Below are 19,162 nucleotides of genomic sequence, written 5' to 3'. Positions count from 1 at the left end.
CTACAGATATTCTCTTCTATTGGAACCTCTCCCAAGATCTGGATGGGGCTCAAACAAATCTCTGAGTGGATATTGTTCCAGAAAGCAGGTGCTGCAACCAAGAAGGCATGTTTTGTAGGTCCCATCTGATGACCGTTTAATGGCTGGGAGCGTGCCAAATCTGCTTAATCGTAAAGCATGAGCAGAAGTATAGAAAACAGTCTCTCTATTGTGAAAGGCTTTATATGTAATAATCAGCACCTTGAATTTACCTGGAAGCCTACTGGTAACCAGTACAGCTCACAAAGCAGAGGTGTTGCAAGGGAATGCCCATAATTGCATATGTTGCATTCTGGATCAGCTGAAGTTTTCGAGTGGTCTTCAAGGGCAGTCCCATGTAATGCACATCACAATAATCCATAAGAGGTGACTAAAGCATGAGTGCTTGTTTGAAAGGCCTTTAGGTCCAGGAAATGGTGCAATCAGTGTACTAGATGAATTTCTGCAAAGATCTTCTTGGCAATAGCCGCCACCTGCTTGAGCTGGATCTTGGAGTCCAAATTGTGCAACAATCCCAAAGGAGGAAGTGCATCCCCATTCAGGCCTAAAGATGGAACATCTCCAGTCCTGGATGGTTCAAACAACTACAGCAATTTGGTCTTTTCAGGGTTGAACCTGAATCTGTTCCTCCACTTCCACACCCTGACAGCCTCCAGACATTGGTACAAGACCTTGACCCCTGCTAGTCTGGGGTTGAGATGTACAACTTAGTATCATCACCAAACTGATGGTACCTGACCCCAAACTGACTGATGATCTCACCCAATTTCCTCATGCAATGTTAGAAACAAGAGGAAGAGTGCTGTTATGTGTGCTTGATTGAATTCACTCTTCATCTTCTTCCAATGGTGCTCTAGGTGGCTCTTTTGATATTTCATCTCCTAAGTGCCTTGGAAAATCAAAGCATACCCCAAGGTTCATGCACGGTGAGAGGCTGCACAGGTGCAAACTGTTCTAAGACTTTTGCCACATGTCCATTTCAGGGAGCCAGCCAAGTCTCAGCCAAATTGTCCATCAAATCCTCAAGAAAAAGCCCAACCTCCCTCTGCAACTCATCAGGGTTTATTAGTTGACTGGGATGCACCAGTCTAATAGATCCTACCTCCCTGCAGGGGGTGGGGCAGCATTGGCAAAATGAAAAGCAATCAGAGTATGATATGTTCCTAGCAATAGACTGATAATGTCCACAACTCTCAGATCAGGCAGTAACTGCCCTAAAACAAAAAGTAAAACTGCCCTGAAAAAAAAAGCAAAGGCCTCTGATACGCATCACGATCTTGATGACTTGGGTCAGTTTGACAGTTGCCATGAACTTCTAAGATGCCCCTGACTCAATGCCACCTGGGGGAAGGTTGAAATCACCAAAGATGATGAGCCTCAGAGACCCCACCGCCAACCCACCAATGGAATTTAGTAGCTCAGGGAGGGATATCACTGTACAGCAACAACAAACTCACTGCTCGGTGGACTTCAACCAAAGGGTCTTACATCTAGTCATCTACAGTTCTGCAGATGAGTTATATGTGAGGCAAATGACAAGTACTTTATCAATTAACAATTGTTTCAGACTATCTCAGAAGGTCTTACCAAACACAATGGTTTTTAATAGCTCACAATCAGACTCTTCCTGATTTCTGTCCACTCTTGGCAGTGACAAAATTTCAGAAAAAATAACATCAAGAATAGAAAATTTAAGATTTTTTTAACACTCAACATATTTGGCTCATCACACCAATCCCCATAATAAATGTGTTACTTTCAATGCATTTTAACCACACAACTGCCTAACAGATAATAAAGGCATGCCTTCCAATCTGCTTCACTTAGGCCAGATAATTTTACTCGCTTTATCAGAAAAATAGGCTTAAAACATTGCTATGGTACACAAACAATGTTATACACCAATGGCAAATTTGAATCACTGGAACTTATTAACAGTGTTACTAAACAAAAACTGGGCCTCCTTGGTACCAGATAGTCACTTCCTAAGCAGCACTGAGATATCATTCTGCAAACTGTGGTATGATGGCAGGCAGGTGGGCTTGTTCTTACCCAGATTAGTGGACCATAGTTTCATATGATTGTACAGTAGCAGTTTGTTCACTTCGATGACTTAATGTTTGTAACCAGTATACCCAGTAATAGGGATGCAACAGTGAAGCCCTGGGCTAGAACACGGGCCCTCATCATCTTCTGGGATTTCTGGGGATTATTCCTCATAAAGCAGATGAGTCCATAAGTCAAAATTCCTGCTGTACCAAGGCAGCCTGGAGGAGAAGGCAGGAAAGGAGACAAAAGAAGGAAATTTTGTTACAGAGGCTTGTGCTACCCCTTGAATAGACCATCCAATTTTTTCTTTGAAAGATCCCAGTTTTGTCAAGAAATTTTGGTTCATTGTCCTTTAGTCTCAGTTCCCAAGGTAAACAATGGATCTAAACACAAGTATTTAGGTAGGACATTCTTTTCCATTCTCTCACACCAGGAAAAACTTAATTTATAGCACTTTTATGGCTCATGCTTCTGTTAAGAAGGCTGTTTTGCTTTTTTGTTTTTTAATAGCAACCCTTCCCTAGACAGCCTCAAATCTCAAGAACTGGTGGTTATGTTTAAAGCCATGCTTACTTTCCCTTTTTAGATAAGATCTATGCTGTTTGATGGGTACAGCTAAATCAGTGTTTTTCAAATTTGGCAACTTTAAGATGTGTGGACTTCAACTTCCAGAATTGGCTGGGGAATTCTGGGAGTTGAACTCCACACATCTTATGATTGCCAAGTTTGAAAAACACTGAGCTAAATGATGAGAAAAAAATTAAACAGGAGAAACTTTCCCAGGAACTCTTAAGACCCTGTGGTTGACACCAGGAAAAAGGCATTTCTGGTGGTTAACTAAGCTCCAGAGCCATTAAGGTCTGGAATAATCTTTTTAACGTTCCTCCTTAGGGTGGGCTTTAGTATAAACTCCTTTTTGCTATTTTAATTAAAGGCTGTTTTTCGCATTTTAGGTATCTTTGATTGCTAGGCTGTTTTTGCGGCTGTTTATTTCACAGTAATCTTTTTTCACTATTCAACGCTGCCTAGAACTCCGGGGAGGACAGGCAGAAGGGAACGTTTTAAATAAATAATATAATATTGAAATAATAACCCCACTGCTTTTTCCAGAAGTCGCGCTGTCCAAACACCACCAATTCGCTCGCTCCCGCTCGACTAGCGGAATATCCGTTCAGACTCACCGATGGGCACAAATGGATTCTCGCGGAACTTGCGCACGAACTTGCTTTCAAAGTGATCGGCATTGAACCGATAAGAAGTCGGAGTAAAGCCTTCGATAACCGGGGGGCGGTGGGGATCAAACGGCGGAGGAGGGCCCTGAGCCATCGCAGCTCACTCCGGATTCCAACGCACGAAGGTCACCTCTTGATTCGCTCTAGCGACGTCGACTCTTCCGCCGCCGCCACCAAAGGAGGCGCCCCGTCTCCAGCCAATCGCGCTTTCCACCTGAATCTCGGAAATGGTCCCCTGCCCACAGGCCCTGGCATTCTGGGAAGTGTAGTTCATTTAATGCATTTCGGCTACCCTGACCGAATAGGTAGAACTACCATTCCTATCTGCCATTGCGATCAGTGGTCTGGCTGTCTCTTGAGCTGCGACGGTAGGGGTTTCTGCGGGGCGGCGCGCGTGCTGCAGCCGGGTTGGTTTCGAGAGCCGCCACGATGCCGAAAGCCAAGCAGAAGCAGCGTCGGAAGAAATATAATTATAACATCGACCGCAAAAAGCTGAACAGGGCTTTCCGCAAACGCGCGGCGCCTCGAATAAAATGGTGAGTAGCCAGGAAAGGGAGAACCGGCCGCTCGGTCATTATTTGGGGCGATCGTTAGTTTAGATACGAGGACTCGCCGCTCTCCTCAGTAATTTGAGATGTCTGAAAGGCACCAGGTTCAGGGCAGACGTTGGGGCTGCGTTTGCATGACGTGCTTGCCCACGCTTCATTTACTTAGAATTTATTCAGCCCAATTTTCTGGGTTGACGATACACCTTGAACCAGCCATAAGGCCTGGACTGGTTTAACACGCTAGGCTAAAATGTGGAGGGCTGGTTCGTGGTTTGTCTGCCCAGGTTGAGCCTCGCTCCGGAGGGCCGTCGAATCCTGCTGCTTTCTCTAAGAGCAGCGCCGCTTCTGTTTTAACCAAGCATTGAAATAAAACCGATAGACCTAACTCCTTAAAAGACGTGGCGTTTGCGAGGTCGTATTCGTAACCTGCCATCGTGGGTTCTGTTCCAAAAACAACTCAGAGTGTACATCTCTTTGTTTGGATTATATTATGTTACCAACTAAAGGGATCTGGATAGTTTGGAGTGACCGAGGGCAGGAAAATAATGCGTTATAAAAACTGCAGCAACACAAACCACGTGTCCTCAATGTAAAATTAAAACTATAATTCTTACTTCCCTGTGTCTCACTTTGCCATTATCGTTTTCTCACTTTTTCTAACCTTTTCCTTAGTTGCACACTTTAACTAGCTGCTCCTTACCCCTGCATTTTCTCCCATTTTCCTGATAACTATTCCTATTTACTCCTTCAACTCTATTGAGATTGCAGTCATGGAATGCAGGATATTGGTTGAACCTTTTCTGATTCTCTTAGTTATCTATGATGTCTATTCCATGCTAATTTCCCATGGGAAAATGCTAGATCACACTGGGCTTAGGGCTGAGCTATCATTAGGCAACGTGAAGAATACTGCACTTAGATTTTATTAAAGAAGCATATAGAATGAAAATGGCTCAACTCGTCATAGAGAGCACTTCATTATCATTGCTGTTCCAACTCTTTTTCATGTGCGAAAAGGCTAAAATGTTCAAGATGATGACTAAGTTTTAAAGAAAGTAATGAAACCGAATTGTGCTAAAGAGATATTGACTGTGCGTCTTAATGATACTCTGAATATCTTTAGACAGATATGCTGAAATATATAGATTTTTTAGGCACCAGACAATTGTACAGGATCAATCCTACCATTAGGTAGAGCTGAGACAGCTGCCACAGGCAGCCAATTTCATAAGTCATGAAATTTTATTTAATTTATTTATTTATTTATTTATCAAATTTGAAATACCAGCAGATTGTCATTTAAAGAGTTCTTGTCCTTTTACAGTTGTGGAAGGAGAGGAGCACATATGGATTTGAGGTTTTCAGCATCAAATTAACATTCCATTCTGTTTTGTGCACTTGAATTGGGGGAGAGGGCTTGCATTTGTTGCTTTGTTTCAGGATACAAAATCTTTTGTGTTGATTGTGAAAGTATGGTCATTCTTATTGGAAGAGGGAGGAACCTTTTTCAAGAAGGCATAGTATTGATGCACTTTTTTATTTCTCTTCCCCCCATTTCTCTTCAGTGCTCAAATCCGACATGCTTGGGATAGCACCAAATCAGTTTCTAAGAACTTGGCAGAAATGGGCCTGGCTGTTGATCCAAACAAGGCAATTCCCATTCCAAAGGTTAGTGCTATATGAATTCCAAGTATAGTTATCACTTGGAAGTTGAATGAGAAGTGTAAATCAAGGTTTATAGTTTGGGAGCTTGCACTATTGCTTGACGTGTTCCAGAAAGACAATATTTGGAAATAACATAAATGGTTAGAAAAGTACATCATGAAAACATTTGTATCTCTAGAATTTTCCAGGTGATTGATTAAATACAAAATATTCATGAGAGAGAACCTTGTAACTAAACTGTAATTAACCCAGCTTTTTGTTTTAGAGGTAAATTCCTCTTTTGTCCCCCCATCCCACTTTTCAGAAAATTGAAATAGTTGAAAGAGCTATTTCCAATTCTTAGCATTTCAGTTAGTGAAGTAAAAATCTCTGTCTTGTTCTTATTCACTTAATGTCCCCTGGTGCTGACATCCCAAGTTATCCTGAGAGATAAATGGTAGAGTGCTAAAGGCTTATTATAGAAAAGCTATCAACATTTGCATTGTTTAATAATTTGAAATATTCTGTGATGTAACACTGCATCCAATTATATTCAGAAAGAATGTTTAAAATGAGTTAACCATAGTAATAAAATGTTAATGTTGGGGTAAAAAGAAAGTACAAAGTAATTCTAAGCTATCTTTTTGTACAACATGAATTGTGTCTTTTAAACTACAGGATCTGAAAATGGAAATTGATGGACCAGGGGCAGAGACAAAAACTGTTAGGAAGCCATATGTAATAAATGGTGGGTATTACTTCATATTGGCAAAGTGCAATATAGATCTAATTCTTCATTGGCAAATCCTTTGCTAGAAGTCTTGCAGTCCTATTCCACTTAAGTGCAATTTTCTTGTCTTCATTGCTTATTGCCAAACATAGCAGTTATTCAAAAGTTGTTGTTTGTGATTTTGAATACAAACTGTATTTTACATTCAGTCAGATCATCATTAGAGATTAGGGTGAGAGTTTAACATGAATACATTGTGTCTGCCATTATGAAAACAATACATCTTTTTCTAGCAAGTCTGGACATGTCTCATACTAGAGGAAATGTAGGTGACTTCCATGATCTACTGGTTGGATCTAGCAGTTCCATTTCCATAAAAGGTTTCACAGTGTGCAAACTTTGCTTAATGCCTTCTTGCTTTCTTTTCTTTATGCCCAGAATTAGAATATGAGGCCAGCTTTCCAGAGAAGAAGTCAGAGACCCTCTCCAGAGACCTTATTGACTACGTGAAACACATGATCCAGAATCACAGTGAAAACTATAAGGTAGACATCCTGATTCTTTTGGGCAGAGATAATCTTGTAATTATTCCCACACTGATATTTTTTGTTTAGATAATTCCAATACATCATTGGAAAATGATATGAAAATGTCAGATAATCCCAGTTACAATAGCTAGATTTTTGTAGTGAGGACGACTGTTACTACCACATCACGCCAGTCCTTCTGCCTCCTGTACTGGCTTCCAGTTGTTCCAAAGCCAATTGTAAGTGATGGTTTTAACCTTCAGGGCTATAGATGCCTTTGAGACAGCTTATCTGGATGAGATCTCCTCTAACAGGCAGGCGAGTATTTAAAAGGGAAGATCTTTTCAGTACTGACTAAAGCTTTCTCCAGAGAGACTCTTCTGAACTATGTGGCTGGATCTTTTTTATTTTCCTCACACGTTTTAGGAACAGTATCCAGATCTTTGCATTGGTTTTAATATGAATGACTTTCATCATTGTTAAGTCTTGTATTTATTTATAGAATAGGACAATTGATACGTTATACGTTATTTGTATAGGCAGCTTTAGAAAAGGTTTCCTCTATTTGCCCATATTGCTTTGTAGGGTACTTCCTGCTTGACAAAATACACGAGTTTTCTGAAACAGACATTAGAACTGAATTAAGTAACCTAGTGCCCTTCAGATGGTTTGTACTGGAGTTCCTGCAATCCTTTGCTGCAGGTGGAGTTAAAAACATCTGGAGGGTAACTGAGTGCCTCTCCATTTTGTATGGAATTGCATCCAGCATCTGAATCTATCTTTTTTTACTGCAGTCCTGTGGTTGTACTTGCATTTGCTTTGCATACAGCCTCTTCTTGAGACTTGATGTACAATGCAGTGCTGACTTTCTGGGTGTGGGAACCTTCTAAGGCTGTATGTTGACATAGCTGCTTCTCTGTTAATTCCCAGTTGTACTGTTTACCTCCCAGGCTATGGCTCGTGATGAGAAGAACTATTACCAGGATACACCAAAACAAATAAAGAGGAAGATCAATGTCTATAAACGCTTCTATCCTGAGGAGTACCAAGCATTCATTGCATCTTTACAGCAGGAAAAAATGGATCAATAATTAGGAAAAGATGATTATTTCACCTGCTGGCATGGATTTTAGTGACTGATGCTGCAAAACTGACACTTGAATTACATAAAATATTGCTTTCTAAAGAGAGATAAGAAAATATCTTACAGGTAGAACTTTGGTTCTCCATCAGAGTTCTTCCACAGCGTAGAAAGCTTTAGCCAGCTTTCAGATTTCACTGATGGCCTCCTCAAGGCAAAATAACATTCTTAAAGTGGCAAAGTATTATTTTGCCTTGTAGAGACCTCAGTTGACATAAATGACTTGTCTAAGCCTTGCGTCAATAACAGAGCATACTGAAAGAATGTGTTGGCTAAAAGGAGCAGCAGTGAATCTGAGACCAACTTGTCCACTTTGGAAAGACAGCATAGCAGTTTCCTTTCTGAGAAATAAGAATAGGACATCAAGATTAAAGCCTCAAAACTAGTAAACATGGCTCAGAAAGAGCTACCTCTACTCTCCAGTAAGGGCATAGCCCAGAGAGATGACAACTCTCTCAGTAAGCACTCGTTCATGGGAAGGAAGAAGTCACTGTCCTGTCTGATGGCAATGCTGGCATGATGGTTCCTAATGTGTGATATGTTACAGATTGTCTATCAAGCCATCTTTCCTCGATTTCTTAAAAGTAGAAGCAGTATTGGTTCTCTGTCTCTAGAGACCAACACTGCAGTAATACTTTTTTTCATGCAGCTACTACAGGAATTTGCAATTGGTGAAGCTTCTGAATTCTCTGCTGAAGCACCCTGAGAACACAGGACTGAAAAGTTTTCTAATCCCAAGTAATGCCTGCTGAAAAGTGGCTGTTGGCAATAACCTCACCATTCAGTGTCCTATTGAATTGTATGCTGGGATTCCTCAAGTTGTGTAGAACAGAGTCACATCTTACAACTCAAGATTTATTGATAAAAAATGTAAACCATTTCTTAGCAATTACCTATTGCATATAGGGCTAAGATCTATTAGCCAGGTTTCCTATATTCTTAATAGGATAAATAAAGGAGGGAGATAGTTGAAGGTAAATTCTGCAAAAGGAGCCTAGTCCAAACAAAAATGCTGTTGTGCCAAGAGAAAAGGGAGTGTCAGAGAGTAATAGTACATGCACCATTTTCCTGTTTAAGAAAAAGCTTGTAACAGCTCCATTACATCTATAGAGAAAAGTTGCCTGAAGATGGGATTGGCTTCCTGCACATGTAGAACTATGCTTTAATGTGGAGGTGAGACAAATGGCTGGTTTTTTCCTCATTAGAAATTAAAGAGAGCATTATTGGTAGCCCAAACCAATAATGTGACCTATCAATACTTTGTAACAGCCACTACTGGTTCATGTATCAGCTTTTGCAGAGATATGTTTTGTTTCTACAATGGAGCAGAAATAAAAACTTTTAAGAGCTCCTGAGGGATTGAGATCCAATAGGGATATTCAAGTACATTACTGCTGAACAACTTTGTCATACCAGGGGACACCTGGATGTGTTGGGCTGCATCTCAAACTTCTCAGCCAACATGGGAAATTGACAGTTGAACTCAACTAGTTTGGAGAGTGCTAGCTTATGTGCATCTCTTCATGCTCTGTAACTCAGATTTAACAGTTCTCTTGACCAATCTCAAATATCTAGACTCACTCTAGAGGTTACTTCAGAAGCAGCAAGTAATAATAGGATAGCAGTGTCTTGGTGATTGAAGTAACTTTGGCATCAGTTCAAGGCAGCTGGCAAAAAATACTGGCTGCAAAACTGCTGCATTAGGCTATTCTCAGAGGGACAATTTTCCAACGTGCTTAGCCGGCAGTAAAAGGTAATCCACCAAGGACTCCTCAAACCCTGGAAAGGCCATCAGTTTCAGTGCACACCACTTTCCATTAACTGCAACCCGGCTGAAGTAGTCCTTCATGGGCCAAGATTAATCCCCAGCTTTTGAAATAAGTCCATTTCATAGGCAAACAAAGAGAAGTCTTGGCTACCTCCATGTAAAGTCATTGCATTATCTCTTTCTACTTATAAAGTCAACTGTGGTAGATCCTGTAAAGAAGAGTAAAGTCCTAGTGCAAATATTGGTATTATAGTTCCTTAGGATTGTGAAAAGAGCAGCAGCTGCTTCCAGTAGCTAGTCTCTGAGTTTAATGTCCTCCCTACCCCCCCCCCCCACAAGCAACGTACTTTGCCTTTGTTTTGCTTCCTTCTTACCTAAAACAATGGGAATTATCTCTAGGTGAATGCTTAGAAGTGGGCTTTTAAGAACAAAGGCTTCCTGACCATGCTGGAAAAAACCCCTCAAGTTCTTGCTGAGAGGAACAGTCATAGAGAGTCCATCTTGCTTGAATGGGCGAGGAGTTTGACCAGCAGGTGCTTCAAATGAAGAACACTGTTTGCAGTGGCCAGCCCAGCATAAGTAGCACTTGTGGGCAAGAGAAAGAATTTCCTCTGACTGTCCAGATTGTGCAAGGCCAGCTCCTCTTGCAATTCTGCCATACTCAGGGCATCATTCTTGTCCTAGAATAGATATACAAATGATTATTTTAAAAACCTTAAGGCTTTTCTTATAAGAGAGCTATGCCACAATTTTGTATCTACTTTCATTTGGATAAGGACTAGCATTTGAATTGGATGGGCAACTATTGGGTGGCTGAGACAGTACTTACTTTTTCCAAAGCAAAAGGATTGTGGTGCGCAGGATGGTCAGAAGATGGAAGAGATCAGAAATTTTCTGAGTTTATTTTCCTGTTTTGCCCCCATGCCCTCCACCCATTTCTTCCTTTCTTCCTTCCTTCCTCCCTCCCTCCCGTTTCTTTTGTTCACTTCTTGAACTTAGTGAGAAATGTGTGATTGGTGATCTACTGTTATATTTTGGTTGCATCATTGCAAACTTTAGAGGTTTTGGAAGCACAGAAAGGTAACCAGGAAGGTTGATTGTGTGGTTAAAGGAGTCTGAGAGTCACATGCAGTTCTAAAATTGTACGTTGCTGTCTCTTCACAAGTCCAGCTATATCAGGCTACAATTTTAGAATGTCACAGGTGAAGGATACCAAGGGACTCACCTGTTTGTTAGCTAAGACTATCAAAGGGAGCTGAGGGTCTTCAGCTAGCAGGCAGTGGAGCTCCTGCCGAGCAATGTGAAGGCGTGGGCCATCTGCAGAGTCTACAACAAACACCAAAATGTGGGCTTTGCTCAGATACTGGTTCCAGTAGAAGCGTAGATTCTGGCTCCCACCAACTAATATAACAAAGAACAAAAAAACCCCGAGTTGACTGACTAGCATTCTTCCCCATTCTGATGCCCTCCAGATGTGCTTAATTGCAGTGCCCACATCTGAGGAACAAATCATGAGGAAATATTTCTTTACAGCATATCTTGGGTATATTTTCCATACCTTAAATACAGATGTGGATTTAGATAAGAGGGAGAATGTTCTCTATTGCATCAGTCATTGTATCAGTCTCCCAGGCATTATTCAGGACAAAAAATGCAAAAATGGGCAAGCAATAAGAGATTCCCAGCACAGAAGACATCAATTCAATTCAAGCCTAAAGGCTTCTAGACACAGTTTTCCCTTCCTTCAATATTATACAAGATAGAAAAACAATGCCGAGCTAACACAGGTCAGGTTAAAAAAAATGGGTTGTTTGTTTGTTAACTTTAGTTAGGCTTTTTGAGGTTTAGTTTATGGTGTAAACTGAGTTAGTTATCAAGTTATGTGTAGTTTCTGTGAACAAAGCCAGTGACTGGTATGATAGAAGGGAAAAAGATTCTCACCGATCTTTCATACATTACTATGCCTTACCCTGCCCCACGTGCAGTGTGTTGCAGATTATGCCCTGTTGCCAAACAGGACTTACCTTCTAGAAGGTCCATCTGGAGCCCGCTGGCCTGCAGCTGCATTGAGTTGAAGCCTTGAGTAGGTGCTATGCACTTCTTGGCTTCTGGACTACACACATAGTGAAGAATGGTGCTTTTTCCAGCTCCATCCAAACCGAGAACCAAAACCTGGTATTCGCAGTAATGTGGCTGCTATGAGAAAAAGAGTTCAGGTTTAGTTCAAGCAGTTGTTATTGGTTAAAATGTAATGGAAAACCTTGTAACCCTGGCTTATCACTGAAAAAAATGGCTGTGCTAAAATATTCAAATGAGACACTTGGCAAGCAGGAAAAGATAATTAATCTAAGTTACGGGTAGTATTCAGGATATTCCTGCTTGTCAAGAGCATAGCTGATCTATAAATTTAGCAAATTGGTCACTTATTTTTGACAGCTTTAGGGAAGAATAATGACTTACCCTAGTCCAATTTGGAGGCTGATGGTAGATTAATTTAGGACCCCATTCTTTAAAGAAAGGATGATAAATCACACATATGAGTAATAAATAAAAGTAATTGCTCCAAACCTCTATCACTGATTCATTTAATTAGTACCACTATGTGTGACTATGAAGGATTTGGGGATGGGGGATGGAGTGAAAGCACTGGTGCCAATAAAGAGCCAGAGAGTTTATGTGGAAAGAGGGGACACTCAAAAAATCATGCCCGAGTGGATTAAGTAACCTCAACTGTCTTTGACTTCAAATAACTACCAACAAGGGAGAAACAGATTTATTTATACAATAAATCAATGGCTGCATAGAAAGAACTTCCAGGTAATTAGACAAGAAAACATTTAAAATCCTATTCATAGAGAATGACACTCGAACTCATTCACAGAAGTGCATTTAGAATAATTTAAAGATAAGATTTAAATTTCCCAGCAATCTAGAAGGCAGTTCTCCCAAGTACTTGATTAGCATTTAGACAACAGAAATGACCCAAGGTGTAGTTAGGCTTTTTCCTGTGTGGTCTCTTAATCATTGAATCATCTCAGAGGGTTCCTTGGCTTTTCAAGGAGCTCCATGAAATGAAATGGGTGAAGAGACACCTGGCTTGTCACTGGCAGAATTTGAGGAGCAAGTATAAGGAGATAGAAAACAACCTTAAGCTCAAGTTCAAGCCTACCTTGTAGTGATAAGAGCAGCAAAGCAGAACTTGTTCTCTGCCTTTCTTGCATCTGTGGAATGCCATTCAGCTGCACTGTTTAGAACATTGGTTCTCAACGGGCGGTGGGAGGATGCTGAGGGGCGGTGAACTTGTTTTGGGCGGTAGGGGGGCGGTGGGCATGTTTTGGGAGGTAGAGGGGCGATGAGCATGTTTTGACATTCGAACTTAATTTTAAAACTCCCCCAAAAATTTATTAAATCGATTATCCGGTTTACACCATTTGTACCAGCAATAAAACGAACTTACGCGACGGCTGCCCTCACGCACTTCTAAGAATGGTGAGATGAATTTGTATTCTAGGTAGGCTGATCTTGAAGAACTCGACACTACGATTCTTCTCTGATCCCAACCAGCACAGCGCATGCGTCAGCTGTTTTCCCGCGTGATTAATCGCAGCGCGTGCATTGAGCGTCCTTTCAATATGAATGTTTGATTTGACCTGGGTTTCTTGAGTTGCTTTTCGTTGGCTTCATTTCTGTTTTTTCCCCTTAGTTTCGATTTACTTTCATTGTTTATTTGGCCAGTCGGCTAGGTAAGTGCACTTATTAGTTCTTTATCGTGGTCATGAATTATTAATTTTGAGAAATAGTTATCTTTCCCTCATCATATTTTTAATTCAATGGAATTAATTTGCAGCTTCAATTTTTAATTGCCTTCCCTTCCTCCTACCTTGTCGAGCGAGGATTCAGTGCTGTGACTGATCTAATTACAAAAAAGAGAAGTCGACTCCAAATCGTGGAAAGAGGGGACTTGCGCCTTCATCTCTTTAACAATATTGAACTGAACGTTCAGAAAATGGCTCTGAACCATCAAGCACAACCGTCCCACTGACATAATCAAGCATGTTTCATTTATATTACTCTTTTAGCGTATTTTTTTGCTATTTTTTTTAAATTATCTAATTAAGAATAAAGAATTTTTAAACATTAAAAAAGCATTTGCAAAAAATTAAAAAAATAAAATTAAAAATTAAAAAAATTTAAACAAGCATCAAAAAAATAAATAAATGTATTTACAGCATTTTGAAATAAACATATTTACATAAAAGAGCATTTAAGCATTTTTTTTGCATTAGTCATTTTAATTTTAATAAAAGGAATGCAATTACCTTCCAGGGCAAAAGTATCGAGTTAAATTGAATAAATTTGGTGTGTAAGTCTACTGAAAAAAATTACTTAAAATTTTTGCCTTTTATAATTCAGTAACTCCCCCCCCCCCCGCCATACCCTAAATTACAGGATTTTCACAAAGGGTGGCATTGAAAAATTTTCCGCTCCTTAGCGGGGCGGCAGCTTCAAAAAGGTTGAGAATCCCTGGTTTAGAATGACTTGGGCAGGCTGGAAGACCCACCAAGCATAGGATATGATGGGCCGGTTATTTCATGAACAAAATTCTCATATGTGTTCGAAGTTGGAAGCTAGATGGATAGGATCCAATGAGGGGACAGAGGAAATGTTTTGTAATGTTACCTGGAAGTGGGGAAAGTTGAGCTAGTGGATCCATTTAGTGTGCCAATTGTAAGCTTTCCAGGAAAGGCAGGCATAACTCAATGTCAGTCAGGCCTTAGTTCTTGATTGAACTATTGCAATGTGCTGTACATGGGGATGCCCCTGAAGAGGATTTGGAGCATTCTAGTCCAGAATGCAGCAGCTCAGGTGCTGATGGATACACCGTGAGGCACCTATGTAACATCTTTAAGAGCTGCCCTAGTTGCCAGTTGGCTTCCTTCAAGGTGCTGGTGTTCACCTTTAAAGCTCTTTATGGTTCAGGGCCTAGGTGTCCGTAGGACCACCTTCTTCCTATAACACCAGCCTGCCTGATAAGATCCAGTCAGCTGGTAAGATCTAGTAGGGTTTGCTACATGTCCCCTCAATTTGAGACCATCACCTTCAGGGGATAGTTAAGCATGCCTTAGTACCTGCCCCCCTCCTCTAGAAAATACCCCTCTCCCCTGTATGTGATGAGGCCTTTTCATTCTGGCTTTTAGGAAGCTGTGTAATCCTGTTACTCATTCTGCCTGCCTAATCCAGAGGTCCGCTTCTATCAAGAAGTAGGACAGGAGAGAACACAGAGGAGGCATTCTCAGTCCTGGCTATCCTTATCTGGAATACCTCTCCTCCTTCACCAGAAGAGTAGGAATTGGCCCCCATCTCACAGCTTCCAGAGATTGGAGGGCTTTGGTGACTGAATAGTTGAGTGGGGTTAGCACAAAAGATGAAAATAAAATTTTTGTGAGTTGAAAGGGGGGTTTATTAACTGTATTTACCTCCTATATACTACTTAGAACCTAGTGGATTAAAGCAGTTTATAAACCTTACAGATAATAAAGGGATAACCTTTGTCATTCAAAACAAAACAAGGAAGCAGCCAACACTTAACCTTCCTACATAGAAATTCCATACAGTATTGCCTTTCTTGGTGAAAGAATTCATTAAAAACTTCCTAACATTATTATAAAAATATGGGCAAACTCATACATGGGGGTAGCAGTCCTTTAAATCCTCTACCTACCTCTGTAAGGATAAGTACCAGCACCTTGAATTATACCAGTGAAAACAAACAGGAAGTCAGTGGTATTAGTATAAGACTGGTGTAGTATGAGTAAAACAAAAGCAACAAGCCTTCCACATTTTTCACAAGTGGAAACACTCGTCAAGAGGAGTTCTATGTATAGCAAACCAGAAATGACTGAGACATGGACCACTGTGGTCAGCTCCAGCCATCAGAATGAGTTGGGCATTTATTCAAGAAATAGTTTGTACCAACATATGATGATACCTGGATAAAAGCTCAGGAAGTTAACCAACTTAGCCTAGAAGAGGCGGAGCCCTCACTAGCACTGCATCTTAAGGAATCTTTTATGATAATGAGAGAAACAGTGGCATTAGGAGAATTTTCATAATCTACACAGGAACAGAATGAGGAAGTCAACTGAGAAAGCCTGCCTCTTTTCATCTTCACCCAATTGCAGGCCCTTGTTCTCTCCTCTCTAAATCTGTTCACATTGCAAAATCCTTTGTTACAAAAAGTTATCTTTTTTTAGTGTATTACTTTTATAAGCTGTTACCACCAAAATGTAAGAAGAGCCCCAATGGAACAGATCAGAAGCTTATTTTGTCCAGGAGTTTGATCCCATAGTGGCCAGTGTCTGTGAGAAACCCACAAGAGAGGACAATACTCAGTAGTACCCTCCTGTTCATCTTCACCAGGAAACAATATTGAGAGTGGTTACATGAGGTAATTTTTTTAAAAAATCCGTTCAATTGTGTCCAGTTCTCAGAGACTGCCTGGACAAGTCCCTGTAGTTTTCTGGGCAAGGTTTTTCAGAAGTGATTTGCCTTTGCCTCCTTCCTAGGGCTGAGAGAAAGTGACTGGCCCAAGGCCACCCAACTGGTTTTGTGCTTAGGCAAGACTAAAAGTCACATTCTCCCTATTTCTAGCCTGATGCCTACACCAAACTGGTCCTATAATTGATGCTTAGCCTTCATTTAATTGACTCTAATCCTCTTTTTAAAGCTCTCCAACTTGGTGGCCATTACTACATTTTCTGTCAGCATATCCCAGAACCTAGTTATGAATTATGTGAGATCTTACTTCTTTTGCCTAACTTTCTCACCGTTCAACATTAAAGGGTGACCCTGGACTGTAGCATTAGAAGGGCAAAATCAGCACCTGATCAAAGGTGAGGTTAGTCCAGAAGAGCTTAACAGCCAAGCAATTAATCACAGTCCTCTTGACTTCCCTTCCATATATTTCTATGGTGCCACCATAGAAATTAAGATTGAAGTTTGCAATCCTATATGCAGTTGTTGGGCTCAGTATGACTCTGTGTGTGCATGTCCATGAAGTTCTACCATAAGTCTTCTCAGAATCTTTTCATGAAGGACTTTGTCAAACAGTTTCTAAAATAACTAGCTAGGGAATATTTTTAGATTTAACCTTTTATACCTTCTTTATCACTCTACAAGATTACCAAAAGGTGATGCAAGACTTTCTTTTATAGAAGTCTAATTTCCTCTCAGCAAGCTTATTTCTTAATGGCATTTATAATTCTACTACCTTTTATGATGTTTTTCAATTCTTAAATTGGGACAACTTATCTGTTATTTCCTGATCCTTGTTATTGGTCTCCTTTCAATAAATATTGTACTGGCAGCTTTCCAGCCTCTGATAAGAAGATTGCATAATTTGTCATTATCTTAAGCAATTTTATCAGATTAGCAGTTGAATTTCTAGGTCCTTAATGTTAGTGAATGATTAATTTGTCCATTAACCCTAGAAGTTCATCCTTATAGGGCTGGTCTCTTAAGCCCCACCCTCTCACCCTGATTTTTTCTGCTTTTCTTCAAAGCTATCTGAACAAGTCCCCAATTCATAAATGGGTTGCTGTTGGCTTCTTCCTATGGCTGAGAGGGAGCATGAGGGACCCAAAATCACCCAGCTGAGCTTGTGCCTAAACTAAAATCCCAAGTCTCCCAGTTTCTAGCCTGGCACCTTTAACCATTAGACCACACTGGCTCTCAAGATCTTCCTTTGGCCCCATAAACGGAGATTGTACACACAAACCACTAAGATCTTAAGCTTGTCATAGGTGAACATAACAACAGCCCCAGACAATAATCTTGTTTCCTAAAAACCTGCTAAACGCTTCCCTACAGTCGCAGCCACGCGCAGCGTCTCTGCCCCCATTTCCAAGGCAGAGGCGGATGCAGCTACGAAGTGCTCTCTGAGCAGAAGCATTCGCTCCAGGCTGCGGAAGAGCCGGCTGCAGAGAGGGGCTCCCTTACCTCCGCTTCCTTATGCGCCTCACGCGCTCGCAGCTCCGCTTCCAGCTGCTGCTCCCAGCGTCCTCTCCAGCCGACACAGCTGTCGTTGGGGTCTCGGAAGTACATTTTCCACGCAATGAAAAGGAGGGAACCGAGGGCTGCCACCGCTGCTCCCAGCGCCAAGCTCAGGTGTCTGAGGGCACCAGCAGGAGCCATGGGCCAGGGAACCGGCCGCCAGGGATCTCCGGTCGGCCGGAAGCTTCCCCGCGTTACTGCTCGGTTTAGCAGGTCCTTTCCTTTATTCGGCCGCGTGTCCCCCGGCGCAACCGAGCTCAGCAGCTCGCCTGTTAGGAAGTCTCCGACAAGCACCTCCAGCTGATCGAACCGCTCGCGCTTAATTTAAGCAGCAGCCGGAGAATTTCCCGGCCGGTGGCAACAGCGGCAAGCCGTGGGCCGAGTATAGCTGACGTCACTCGTCATCTTAAAGGGGACGGGCTCGCTCTGTCCAGTTCCCACCAAGAGTTTGCTGGTCCTCACGAGCCGTCCTCAAGGTGATGGGCTCCACATGTTGGGTGATAACTTCAAAACAACACGGCCATGCTTGTTTGGATGATGGGAATTGTAGTTCAACACTTCGGAAGGACACTAGATTAAAAACAAAAAAGCCTGTCCTGCATATACAGCAAATACGTCAGGGTCAGGAACGTTGCTTTTCCCATTGTAAGTGGAAAAATAGAGGGAATAGCTTTATACTAGTTATACTGGCCCATTTTTCTCTGTATTGAAACTAAGAGGCTGGGATTCCAAAAGATTGTGGGGAGGAATGTTTCTCTGCTCTGCTTACAGATGTCACAGATAGGGGGCCATTTGCAGGTAGAGGTGTGTGTTACTCACTGATCTAATAACCTACCTACTTGATTCAATATCAAACTTTATGCTTCTCCTGCCACCTAATTCCACTGTCTGGTGTTCTTGAAGTCCATTAGACATTTGGATTCAGGATTGCATAAGCCCTTCAACTAATTTCCAAGTAAACATGAATGAAATGTGTTTGCCTACTGCAATCTTAGGAATGTTGGCTTAGAAATGCAGTTACCTAGTGGGTGTCACATGAAGTATGTTTAACTTTGAAGTGACAGGATGCAAAGGAAGTACAAATAATTTTTATTATACACATGACTAATGAGCTGAATGCACCCAAGCAGCTCTACAACAGAGAAACAGGCCTATTTGAACCAGTACGTAGGCTCACCCCCAGCACTAGCATTCAGTATTGGAGCTCAGTCCTTAAGTAGAGTTAAGAAAGGTAACTTTGGGATAGGTGGAGTCTATGAATCTCACCATGAGCAACCACAATGAATTTTCATATATCTGGAACTAGGAAAGGCTACTGAGGAGAGTATAAGCCACCTCAACACTTACAGTTATAAAAATGAAGTTCAGGATGTAAAACTATTTTTTTTTTTTCCTTAAGAAAACCCCTTCACCATAGAAGTAGGGAACAAGG

General features: G+C 41.3%; 3 protein-coding genes across 4 annotated transcripts; 1 reads left to right on the top strand and 2 right to left on the bottom strand.

Moving 5' to 3' along the window:
- Nucleotides 1-1,612: 1,612 nt before the first annotated feature.
- On the bottom strand, nt 1,613-3,506 carry HIGD2A (HIG1 hypoxia inducible domain family member 2A). The gene is made up of 2 exons (XM_007442265.4): nt 3,270-3,506; nt 1,613-2,306 (listed from the first exon to the last, which is right to left on the bottom strand). Exons 1-2 carry the CDS (start codon nt 3,412-3,414, stop codon nt 2,140-2,142), a joined length of 312 nt encoding a protein of 103 aa, XP_007442327.1. The 5' UTR covers nt 3,415-3,506; the 3' UTR covers nt 1,613-2,139.
- Nucleotides 3,507-3,659: 153 nt separating this feature from the next.
- Nucleotides 3,660-9,259, top strand: NOP16 (NOP16 nucleolar protein). Its single transcript, XM_007442266.4, has 5 exons — nt 3,660-3,856; nt 5,434-5,536; nt 6,191-6,260; nt 6,681-6,787; nt 7,720-9,259. Exons 1-5 carry the CDS (start codon nt 3,750-3,752, stop codon nt 7,858-7,860), a joined length of 528 nt encoding a protein of 175 aa, XP_007442328.1. The 5' UTR covers nt 3,660-3,749; the 3' UTR covers nt 7,861-9,259.
- Nucleotides 9,260-9,983: 724 nt separating this feature from the next.
- On the bottom strand, nt 9,984-18,097 carry ARL10 (ARF like GTPase 10). Of its 2 annotated transcripts, none has more exons than XM_088133919.1 (4): nt 17,677-18,097; nt 11,703-11,874; nt 10,904-11,079; nt 9,984-10,358 (listed from the first exon to the last, which is right to left on the bottom strand). In XM_088133919.1, the coding sequence occupies exons 1-4, from the start codon at nt 17,869-17,871 to the stop codon at nt 10,164-10,166; spliced, it is 738 nt and encodes a 245-aa protein (XP_087990045.1). In that variant the 5' UTR covers nt 17,872-18,097; the 3' UTR covers nt 9,984-10,163. The 2 variants fall into 2 exon arrangements, with proteins under 2 accessions (XP_087990045.1, XP_087990046.1); XM_088133920.1 differs by having other exon boundaries at nt 10,904-11,004.
- Between the last annotated feature and the right edge of the window lie 1,065 nt (nt 18,098-19,162).

The sequence above is a fragment of the Python bivittatus genome, unplaced genomic scaffold (genome assembly GCF_059951505.1).
Source record: "Python bivittatus isolate LINGU-HERP-01145 unplaced genomic scaffold, Pbiv_v1 ctg000080_np1212, whole genome shotgun sequence".
NCBI classification, from domain to species: Eukaryota; Metazoa; Chordata; class Lepidosauria; order Squamata; family Pythonidae; genus Python; species Python bivittatus.
Note: the sequence above shows the minus strand (reverse complement) of the source record. Positions and strands in the feature narration are given on the sequence as shown.